Source organism: Sarcophilus harrisii, chromosome 1 (assembly GCF_902635505.1).
Source record: "Sarcophilus harrisii chromosome 1, mSarHar1.11, whole genome shotgun sequence".
In the NCBI taxonomy this organism is placed as follows: domain Eukaryota; kingdom Metazoa; phylum Chordata; class Mammalia; order Dasyuromorphia; family Dasyuridae; genus Sarcophilus; species Sarcophilus harrisii.
In genome coordinates, this window is record NC_045426.1 from 619,019,703 (window position 1) to 619,032,082 (window position 12,380).

Sequence of the window (12,380 nt, forward strand, 5' to 3'; positions counted from 1 at the left end):
GTCTTCAAGCAGAGGTTTGATGATCACTTGTCAAGTATTTTTAGTGAGGGTTTTCTTTTAGATAAGCTAAGATTAGGCAGCCTCCAAGCTTTCCCTTCAACCTTAAAATTCTGTGATCCTCTTATGTAGATAAAATTAGAAAGAAGGAAAACATATACCTGGGAAAATATCAAAACATTCAAATTTATTAAGACTAGAAATTACTCCTGAATTGATAAAGGTTCAAAAGATATAAAATGGCAATATTCAAAAGAAGAAATTTAAGTTATTGAATATGAAACATGAAAAAAATTCTCTAAATAAAAAAAACTGGAGAAATGAAAATTTTAGCAACTTTGAAAATTCATTTCATAGTCATCAGACTAGAAACACTGTTGGCACTTTGGGAAAACAGGTACATTCTCTAGTGTATTACTGATGGATTGTTCCAGATATTCTGGAACAATTTTGAAACTATATTCAAAAAGTTACTAAACTGTCTATACTCTTTGATTCAAGCCATATCAAGGCTTCTACCCCCAAAGAAATCAAAGAAAGAGGAAAAAGACTTATCAGCACAAAAATATAGCTCTTTTCTTAGAGAATTAAAAACTATTGGAGAATAGCTTAAAATATTATTTTACCATAAGAAATGACAAAATGGACAGTTTCAGAAGAAACTGGAAAGACCTAAATGAAATGATCCAGAGTCAAGTGAGGAGAATTATGAGAATGATATTTATAAAATAATATAAAGAGAAAAATAACTTTATAAAACTTTAGAACTTTGATTAATATTATAATGAAAATGATAATGATAAAGCAATGATAAGCCTTGAGTCCAAAAGAATAAAGATGAAACATGCTATCACCTCCTGCTAGAGAGGTGATTAACTTAAAATGTACAAAGAGATAAACATTTTTGGATACAATCAATGTGAGAATTCATATTCTTGAACTATTCATGCAATATTCTGAGGGTTTTATTTTATTTTTCTAGTTTGCTTAATTGGGTTATGGTAGGATAACTGGGAAGGACCAATTAATAAAAGAAAAAATATGACTATATTTTACATAGTATAATAAAATCTCAGAAATAATTTATGTAAAAGATACATAGTAAAAGCTATATTAATAATTAGAATAACTATTAAATAGAATAAATGTTAAACTGAATCTCTTCTATGATATTCTTAACAGTTATCTAATTTCTGCTTGAATATTTCAAAGGCAGAAAATAAAATACCTAATGAGATTGGTTTGTTCTACCTTAGGAAATTCTTTATTATGCTGAAATCTTCCTAAATTTTCAATCCTAGTTATTTTTAACCTGGTTCAGCCCATGACTCCCCTGCTAAGTTTTCCACTTCTGTCTTAGTGGCTTTCTAACAATGGCTTCCTCCTGAATTTGATTAATTCTCCTTCAAAAATCTCTATTTGAGGAAGTAATGTGGCAGCCATACTCAACTTTAACTGGGTGAAGTTCACGACTTCCCGGGACTGTGTTTCACTGGATTTTCAGCTCTCTTTTATATGCTGCCTTCTCCCATTAGAATATAAGCCCTGAGGGCAAGAACTGTCTGGCTTTTGTTTACACTTGTATTCCTAGTACTTAGCACTGTACCAGACCTATAATAAATGCTTAATACATTCTCATTCTCATCCTCTCTCCTCTCCTCTCCTCTCTCTCTCTCTTCCCCTGCCCCACTTCCCTTCCACCATCCATACACCCATCCCCAACAGAGGCCAAGAAAAATCTTGTTTCTATATGACAACTTTTCAAATCATATATAGAAAAAGGATCCTGAATTTATACTCGCTCTAGGGATTACATACTGTCTATCTAGGTATTGTCTTAGAGGAGGGAAAAGCAGTTTATAGAATCCAGAAATTGGCAAATAATTTTATTTCTTTGAGCCTTAGCTTATTTGTTTAGATAATGGAGATAATAACTATTATTACCCATCTATACTAACCTTCCTATTTAAAATGCTTCCTGGGATTTCTGAGGTGATTAGATGAGATAACATATCTAAAGTGCTTTGTGTTAATATCAATCTCTGTTGGTATCAGTCAATTAATAAACATTTATTAAGTGCCTACTATGTGCCAGTTCTGGGGACCCTAAAAAGGCAAGAAAATAACAACAATAAAAACAGTCCCTACTCTCAAGAAGCACACAGTTTAGTGGGGAAAATAACATGCAAACAGAACATGCTATAGGCTAAAGTGAAAATAACGAACACAAGGAAGACACTAAATTGAAGAGGGATTAGGAAAAGCTTCCACTGGAAGGCAGGAGTTTTAGATTTGAAGGAAAATCAGAAAAGTCAGGAAACAGTAACGTGGAAGGAGATCACTCCAAGAATGAGAGTAGTCAGTTGAAAATGCCTAGAGTCTAGAGTGTCTTTGTGCAAGGAACAAGCAAGAAATCTCAGCAATCTTATGTAAAGCAGAAGATGTGTAAAGGTTAGGATGGCAAATTTTGGAAATTTACAGAGGACCCCTGAGCATGGCCAACTTTTTCCAGCTCATCCAAACATGATTCTTACGCAATTTCACTACAATTTAAAGGACTTTTCTAGTAAGTCTAAGATCTCTGAGAATGGCTGAGGATTTTTTCACTTACTGTAAATGGGATGGTGTTGGGTAAAACATTTTCTGACTCCCTTTCTTATATAATAATATAAAATTTATATGTGTGTAACTCATGGGGCAGTATCTAGAGGCACATAACTGTGGCACAACAAAAGGCCTAGAATTCAAGCCAAGAGAAGTAAATCAATAGAAGTATAAAGATGGTTACCCTTCAGAAGAGAAGACTTAAGGGAGATATGAGAGCTTACTGAAGTTCTTAGAAAGCCCTCCTGGGAAAAAAGGGGTTCTCTTTGTGCTATTTGTCCCCAGAAGGCAAAATTAGGAACAAGGGAATAAAGTTGAGAAGAAATACATTTAAGTTTGATGGGGAAAAACCATTCTTTAACAATTACAGCTGCCTAAAGGTAAAATGGGCTGCTAAGGTAGAGAGATTTCACTCTTCACTGGATGTCTTCAAGCAGAAGTACAATGATCTTTTATTGGGGATAATGTAAAAGGGATTCCTTTTTAGCTATGGACTAACCTAGACAGCTTGTAAGATTTAACTTTTACCATGTGCCAGGCACAGTAAGAGCTCAAATGTGAGATTTTGTGATCCTAAGAACATTTATTCTAACAGTACTGCAAATTAAACCACATACACATTTGTTAAGCACCTACTATGTGTCACGTGTTGTGTGCCAGGGCTGAGAACAATATGTGAAAAATGAAATAGTAATTGGTTTAAATATTTTATTGGCACAGATATCTTAAGAGAAAATATGAACACATGTAAAATACATATACATTGCCAAAAATAAATACAAGGCCATTTTAGGGAGTGGGAAAGCATTAATAGTTGGTGGGAAGGTTAGGTAAAGGATAACTGAATTCTGACATCAGCTAGGTATTCTAAGAAGTGGAAGTGAGAAGAGAGTATCTTAGGGCAATACATTTGGGGGGCATTCCAAGCAAAACATGAAGACAAGAGATGATATGTGTGTGTGATGAACATCTAGAAAGCCAGGTTGACCACAGAAGAGTGAGCAAGAAGGAACAGTGATATATGATAAGGCTCTAAAATGTAGTTCAGATCTGGGCTGTTGAGGACTTTAAATGACAAAGAGAAGAAAGTCACTAGAATTAAGAGTGGCTGGGAAAGGCTTATAATAAAAAATGGGATTTTAGTTTTTATTTAAAGGAAGGCAGGAAGGTCACTAGGCAGAGTGGAGGATGGAAAGCATTCCTAGCATGAGGAGGAGCCAGAGAAAAATGCCCAGAGATAGTCATGGGGATAAATAATTCATTGAACAGCCAAGAGATCACTATCCCTGGATCAAAGAGTCAGGGAGTGAACTGTAAGGAAATTCAAAAGGTAGAAGGGGTCTAGGTCTATATTATGAAGGGCTTTGAATGCCAGAGAATTCTGTATTTGATCCTGGAGGCAAAGGAAGCCATGAGTTTATTGAGGCAAGAGAGGAAAAGGAGGGGGTATTATTATGGTTGGTTCCATGCTTTAGTTTGAATAGAGGATAGATTGGAGTGGAGGCAACATTGCGATTTGTGAAACGAGTATAGTCTGCTAAAGCTATCAGGTAGTGTCAATGATATTTGTATATCAGATGCTAAGGCATCGGATGAGAAAGTCAAAAAAGAAAAGATTAAGTACACATACACACAAACATTCTAGAGGGAAATGTAAAAACATAAAATATAAACAGTGTGAACTAACAATCCTGTTTCTGTCAATAATACTCTAAGCAGAATGGTTTCCAACTGTCTCTAAAACGAATGTTTTAATAGTGAATTTGAGGATTATTTTGTTATAATACCCTTGTATACCCCCTACAGTGTTTCAGATAGGAAATATGATAAATGAGCTAGAGTAAACTAACAATGTTTAACTTACTGTTGCATGTGATATGGTCAGAATTCCATTTTTTACAGTGCACTTTCTTCTCTGCCATACTTTCCGAAGCCTAAAAATGAATCAAACAAAGAAATAATTTATTATCAACAATGGGTGGGGAGGAATTGGTTAATTTATTTCAGACAGAGCTATACTATACAGGATTTTCTAAAACTATTCAGCTGTAATTTCCCCTCCATTATCATAAGTGACAGGTATTAAAATAAAGCCAGGAAGTACAACATAAGACAATATATAGAGAGAACATTGTCTCAGAAGTAGTATTTAGTACTGTGTCTGGCATATGATAAAAGTGAAAGAATGCTCATTTATATTCATTCATTCAATTATTCCAAGAAAATAGTCTACTTTCCTATGTATCCAGAGATCACATATATGTCACAACAAATACTCAGAAATTTTTAAAACAATATGAAAATGTCAGGTTATTGCAAAGGGAATTATTAGTAATTTAGATGTAAAACTATTTATGAATACTTATAAAAAGAACAAAGAAGACAATAAATACTTGTGAAACAAGTAGAATTTGAAAACTTTTGTTCTGTTGACTTTAAAAGCTGAGTATAGGCAAAAGAAATTCTTACATGGGCAACTTCTATAGATTGGTAAATAGCTTGCACTACTTTATAGAGAGTATAAAAAATCAAACACAGTGATCAATATGAAATTAAACACACTACTCAGACTCAGTCTTAATAGGATTTTATAGAGTCACTAAAAGGCAAGGAGTTCTCAATTTATAATTAAGACAGGAATACTTTCTTATAAGAATAAAATTATTAAAATTAATTATTTTAATAAAATTACGTAAAACAATAGAACTGCATTTAACATACAATTCAGATTTGTTTATCTTGCACACCCTCACATACCCATATTCATATATCTTGTGTTGAAATGTGTATGTGTATGTCTCTAAGATAGATGCTATAGGAAATAACTATAAAAAATACCAGTTGAGATCCTTGGAAGTTTACAGAAGACAAATCTCAAGAAAGAAAACAGTAATGAAAAAACAACCATTGTCTCAGTGCTTACACTCAAATATCCTAAATATAGGTAACGAGGGGGAAAAACATCCCATACTAAGAAGACAAAATTGAGACTTTGTGATATGAAATCAATGAATGGATCATAGCTTTGGATGGGTAATTTGTATGCAAAAGAAATAAGGAATGAAAATTGGAAGAAGGTATATTAAGAAGGTATAATTATATAAGGAAATCTAGAAACCATGGGAGAGAGAGAAAGAGCAAGATGGAAAATATATAAATGAAGGTCAATAGAAGGCAAATAGGAAAGAATTTGTCATTAGGAAATATCACAGACCATCTGGATGTAAGGAGGAAGAGTTTGGAGGAAAATTGCACAAAAGCACAATATAGTAGTGACGAAAGAATGTATTTATCAAACATCAGTTTAAGCTCTTTTGCTTTCAAAACTGAAACTGCTACTAACTTCCTGATTTGCCTTAGTGACAGGGCAAGTCATCTTTCAAAATATGAAAGAACCAATAAAGGAAGATTCTATTCTAGATCTAATTCTTACAAACATGAAGATACTTGTTACTGAGCATGGGGATAATGAGAACTCTACAGAGGAGTGAGCATTCCCTCCTAGAATTTGGGAAAGATGAGGAAAGGAAATCTAGACATGCAATCCAGATTTTGGGAAAGCATATTTTCATGGGTTCAAATAAAGATAGGTAAGTTCACATGACAGGTAAATTTCTTATAATTCCCAAATTCTGTGATTCTAAGAGATGATACTTTTAATCCTTTCAAGGTATACATGCATTTCATATTTCTTTGTTAATTTATTTATTTCATTCTCAAAGATACAAGGAATGGCCTGAAAACACTCTTTAGCTCAAAGGTTCTTAATGAGTCCATGAATTTCATTTAAAAATATTTTGATAAATATATTTCAATATAACTGGCTTTCCTTGTAATCCTTTGTATTTTGTTTTATGTATTTTAAACCATCATAAGGAAAGATCTATAAGTTTCCAAAGATTGCCAATGGAATCCATGACATATAACTGTAAAGTTAAGGACTTCTGAAACATGCATATATAGACACATATATGTGTGTGTATGGATACACCAGAAAAGGAATAAAACTGGTAATGTAGGAAAAGTGAGAGAAAATATAAGGCCAATCCAAGTGGTTTATTGGTACTCTGAGATGCTAAAAGAAAATCTCTCAATGTATTGGGTGTATCTTCTTTTTATGGAGGATTACTGGAAAATATGAATGATTAGAACACAAGAAATGAATTGGGCGTTCATCTGCATCAATGGAAAATATTCATAGCTCCATGAAAGTTTCAAAATCTAAGCATCTACATAATATTCCTATTGCCAGGCAAAGCATTCCCTTAATATTCTAAGCAGAAAATACCACTGGTTTCATTAACCTTACATTATATTGATTTATATATAATTATAGGAATCAATTGAGAAGACTATATTTACATGTAGTTTTCTCCAATTTTATTCCCATACATTTGTACACAAGCAGAAAAGCTCCATCTGCTTGATTTCTTCTCATGACTAATATGAACCAAAGAGAGAGTAAATTGAAAGCATTAATCTTCTTTTTGGCACTGACCTAGGCTGCCTTGTTGAAATGGGTAACATGTGCTTCTCTTCTAAAGAAGAAGAATAATAAACTGAAAATGTGATTGGTTACCAAATAACTTGCCCTTTTCATAATGAAGAACAATGATTATAAATCTTTTTTGCAGTTGTACTATCCAATTGTTATTTGATATTATACATATCCCTTATAACATAATAGGAATACATGACAGGCTAACCATATGCCAGGGGATGATGAGTGGAGAGTTAAAGCATTGCAACGATCACACTGTCAAGAGAAACTGAGGAAGTCTACAAAATGTTGAGTAGAACTGTTGGAATAACCTTATAAGGGGACACAGACAGAAGTTCCACAGGACAGGCAGGAACAAATCGGTTTTGTGACATTCATTTTATAAATAGGCACTGAGATCTCTTCAAGAGTTCTATGCTTTTCATTTCAAGGCAATAAAATTCAACAAATATTGATTAATTACTCATCATTACTTTGTACAGGGTAATATAGCTAGCTGCTGCTCTGTTTTAAACATTAATTTGAATTAATTTTTTTCCTCAAGAAATTTAAGAATTTTGCATCCTCTCAAGAAAAATGAAGTTAGACTTGATGTCACCAACCTATGGTTAGGAATTACTACTGGAAATGATATTGCTATAAAATCTTACATGGAAGAAGTCCAATAGCAGAAACTTTAAAAACTTATTAAGTCTATCATGGTTGGGTAAGAATACACTTAATAAATGGGTGCCATATTCATGCATGGGACTCTCGATTTATTAATTGTTCTTCAAAAATGATGGCAGAACTAATTAGGAGATATTCTACTATGAATTTCCTTTTTACCAAAAGAGGAACTTATTGCTAATTTAAGTTCCAATTCTGCTTTGTCACTCACTCCATACCTAATAAGATAGAGATGACCTGTAATGGCTCTTTTCAACTCAAAAAATTGAAAATTTTCCAATTCTTTCCTATATCCATCATTCACAGGTAAATATTCAAAGAACCTGGCTTATGGTCTGGAAAATGAGAATTAATGGTTATTTTACAATGATACAGTTTTGGACAAGGGTAATTTTTTGTTAGATTGAAGTTATATTTAATGCTATGATGGCACTGTCATTATGTGAAATCTGACCGAGTGAAGATCTCTTACCCTATTAAGAATCCAATGTAAAGAAATTCTGATGAGAGGTAGGTTAATTTCTCAATAACTATAATAAACTGAAAAGACTTGCCTTAAAAATCATTGATAGGGGGCAGCCAATTGGTGCAGTGGATAGAGTACCAACCCTGAAGTCAGGAGGACCTGAATTCAAATCTGGCTTTAGACATTTAACACTTCCTAGCTGTGTGACCCTGGGCAAGTCACTTCACCCCAATTACTTCAGGAAAAAAAATCACTGAAAACAGAGTAAATGTGACTTAGATTATGACTGGTGCCTCTGCCTTTATTCTATTCTCCCTTATAATCCATCCAGCATACCAGCTAGGCTAATTTTCTTAAATCCCAGCTCTAATCTATCAGTCCTTTGCTGAAAAGTAAATACATTTCCTTGTAGATAAGTCTCTCACTCTATCTTGGGTTGCAAGTTGAAGTTTTGTTCTGGCTCCATTCTTTTCCCCCTAGAGTTTTCTCACACTAGTACTCTCTCCTTCCATTTATTTAACACTTTAGCCAAATTGGACAATTCATCAATTCTCAATTTCCTCTCTTTATTCTGATGTTTGTGCCATTTTTTGGTGAGGTTGGGGGTTTGCTTTCTGTTCTTCTCTCTCTTCTGCAGTTTCTTTCTATTGAAATTCTTCAAAGTGTATCTGAAATATGCTATGTCCTTTAAAAAGTCTTTGTCGTAGAATTCAGCTATAAGTGGATGAAATTTCCTCCTAGACTCTTTTAGCAAGTGGATAATCCCTCTCTTATGTTACTATTACACAATGCGTTGTAGTTATAGAACACATTTGTGAAATCACTGCAGCAAGTCCTAAAGAGGGACTGTCTAATTAATTTTTGTTACCTTCATATTGCTAAACAGACTCTTTTGCATAGAGGATCATAGATTCTGAGCTGGAATGATCTCAGGAGTCATTAAATTCAATCCCTTCTCCCAACATACATACTCCCAACATACATACTATGGATGAAGAGATTCATTCATAAAGGTCCAGAACGACACTAAATTATTTGTCCAAGATATTATAGGAAGGAAATTCACTTTTCCCTATTAGTCACCCAAGAAATATTTGTTAAAGAAATTGATTTATTATTATTATTTACAGATATAAAATGTTTTAATTTTAACATGCTGTTATGTTTTATTTAAATAACCTATAAGTATACATAAAACAAAGAGAATGACAATGTACTGAACTAATGTAAAAACACAATAATTTAGCTGTACCAAGCACCTCCTCTGAATGAAAGGATTATTCTTGAACTTAGGTCGGGACATGAATTTGAAATTACAAAAACTTGAGGACAACAGTTTCACTTTCCCTACTCCTTAAAATACAAAAGAAACCTATCGGGTTTTGTTGGTCTTTTGAATTCCTTAGTTTATAACTTGAACCTTGGTCTTGCTAAGTTCTACTGAATTTTTGCCCATTTTAATGGCTCTGTCCCTATGCCCAAAGAGTTATAAAACTATATATACCCCTTGACCCAGCATTATCCACTATTATGTCTGTTTCCCAAGGAGAGGAGGGGAAAGTAAAAAAGAATATATATGTTTTAAATTATTTATAGTAGTTCTCTTTGTGGCAAAGAACTGGAAATTCAAGGGATGCACATCAATTAGGTAATGATCAAACAAGTTGTGGTATGTGATGGAATACTACTCTGCTGTAATAAAAGATAAACAGGTTGATTTTAGGAAACCATGGAAAGACATGCATGAAATAATGAAGACTGAAATAAAAAGAACATTGTATACATTAATAACAATACTGTTCAAAGAATAATGTGAATGGCTAAGCTATTTTGAGCATTATAAATATTCAAATTAACTATAAAGGATATATGAAGGAAGATGCATAGTATGCATATTCTTATGTATGTATACACACACACACACACACACACACACACATATATATATCTTTATCAAATGGTGACCTTCTCTAATGCAGGGAGGAAGGGAAGGAGACAGTTCAGCACTTAAAATGTAACAAATTTTTTTTTAAGTTCAGTTTCAAAATTTCATATTTTGTCATGGTACCTACCAATACTTTTTTTCAGTCACATAGTCCCCTCAACCATAATTTACCTAAGATTGACATTTATTGATATGGGCAAACATAATAACTTTCCTACAAGTTTAAAATATTACGTATGTAAATGAGTAAAAGTGTGTGTGTGTGTGTGTGTGTGTGTGTGTGTGGGTGTGTGTGAGAGAGAAAGAATATGTAGCAAAGAACCCAAAATGTTAGGTGGATGTCTTGTGAAAAATTTATAAGGGGACATGGACAAAAAAATCATGCAGGATGAAAATTGTAGATGGGTTCAGATTTGCATAACTTCTGAGATCACAGACCCATTGACATATCAACATAAAACTTGATGATATTTGTAACAAATACACAATGACTATTCATACATACCCATCACTCTTCTTTAGCAAATAACCTTTCTTCTCACTGCCATATTCTTTATTGCCCTGAAGTTGATGCATACTGTATCCTCCTTGCCTGCTCTGTGAATCCTATGCAAGAAGAAACCATGAAAAAAAATGACAAACTACTCATAATTTTTTGACACCTTCATGTTAAACTATCACAACCCACTGGCACCATCTTAAACACAGACAAACTGACTATTAAGCTTGGAAGAGACTTTAGAGATTGTAGCATCCAGTCAAACCTACTCATTCTCCAGATAATACAACTGAGAACCAGAGAGGGGAATTTGGCTGACAGAGTTTAGGGACATTGAGATTTTGTTGAAGGATTAGCAGGTTAGGTATAATAAGACCTGGGTTCAAGAATTGGTTCTGCCCTGTCATGTGTCCTTGGAAATCCCTGAATTTCTGGAATCCTGAGTTTTCATCCAAAAAGAATAATTACTAATGTTCAATCTCAATTTAGCAGTTTGTAAACCATAAAGTATTCTATAAAAGAAAGCAATTATGAGTGGTAAATCTCTCGATTATCTTCAATATGGTCTGAATATAATATGTTCGTACAAAGTTGTTCATATGTTGTTTCCCCCATTAGACTATGTATGAGTTGCTTGAAAGCAGGAATTATCGTTTGCCTTTCTTTGTATTCTCAATCCAGAGCACCTTGTCTGGAATGTAGAAGTTCCTAACTTGTTAACTTATTGATTGATATAAGACCAGGATTCCTGATTTCTAACATGGAGAGTTTCCCACTTTATCTCAGGTGTGTTCAATTTCAATATAAATTAAAAAGCAAATATATGGCAGTAATTCTATATTTTAGACTCTTCAGACTTGTTTGGCATTGCAGACACCATCTCTGTATAAGTGGCAAATGGAAAGGGGGTTAGTGAAACTTCTATGGGTCATTAAAAAATAATATGATTTTTAAAATGTCTTTAAATTGTTGGGAATTTTCCTCTTCTCCTGATTACAAAAATTAAAGCTGGTGAAAATGACTCAAAGTAAAATAAATCAAGTGTTCAGAATCTTCACCACAAAATCATATTTCATAATGATGCTACAGAAATATTTAGGAAAAAAGGTTTTAAAAACAAGAAACACAAATACAAGAAAGTCTACAACAGAAGGGCAAAATTCTACTTTTGTTGGTCTCTTGACAATGCTTTCTAACTGAAAGTTGACAATAGGTTTGAATATAATGGCAAAGAATAATGCCAAAGGATAGGGAAAGAATTTTGGGCTTGTAGTTAAATCTGGATTCTAGTCTTCACTCTGCTTATCATTTATTATTTGTGTGACCTTTGGCAAATTAATTCCCCTCATACATCTCTGGTTAGGAGGAAATGAAGGGAGTTGGATTGGATGACTTCTAAGGTCTTCCCAAATTCTAACATTCTGTTATTTTATGGTTAAATCTATTAAATGATTCTATGGAAAGTCTATTATTGTACTAGGAGGTTAGGAGAATAGGAACTGTGTTATCTGAACTTGACAGTTCCCTCACTGCCCAGTACAATGTTCTGAACACAGTAGACAATAATTAAGCAATAAATGTTTGCTCAATGTTGAAGAACTGAAAGACTAAACACATAAAAGGGATAAATCCAAACACATGGGCAGCTGTGATACAGTGTAGAATGAGCACAGATATGGATAGAGGGTGAGGAAATTTA

At 33.4% G+C, this 12,380-nt stretch overlaps 1 protein-coding gene across 7 annotated transcripts in view; it reads right to left on the reverse strand.

Annotated features, from left to right (window-relative positions):
* ASAP1 (ArfGAP with SH3 domain, ankyrin repeat and PH domain 1) overlaps positions 1–12,380 on the reverse strand; it is a 459,738-nt gene that overhangs the window by 92,888 nt on the left and 354,470 nt on the right. For all 7 annotated transcript variants that reach the window (XM_031947203.1, XM_031947200.1, XM_031947198.1 and 4 more), the window contains 2 exons: positions 10,688–10,788; positions 4,466–4,535 (listed from right to left, as the gene is read on the reverse strand). In XM_031947203.1, the coding sequence (XP_031803063.1) occupies positions 4,466–4,535; positions 10,688–10,788 (171 nt within the window). The remainder of the gene's footprint in view (positions 1–4,465; positions 4,536–10,687; positions 10,789–12,380) is intronic.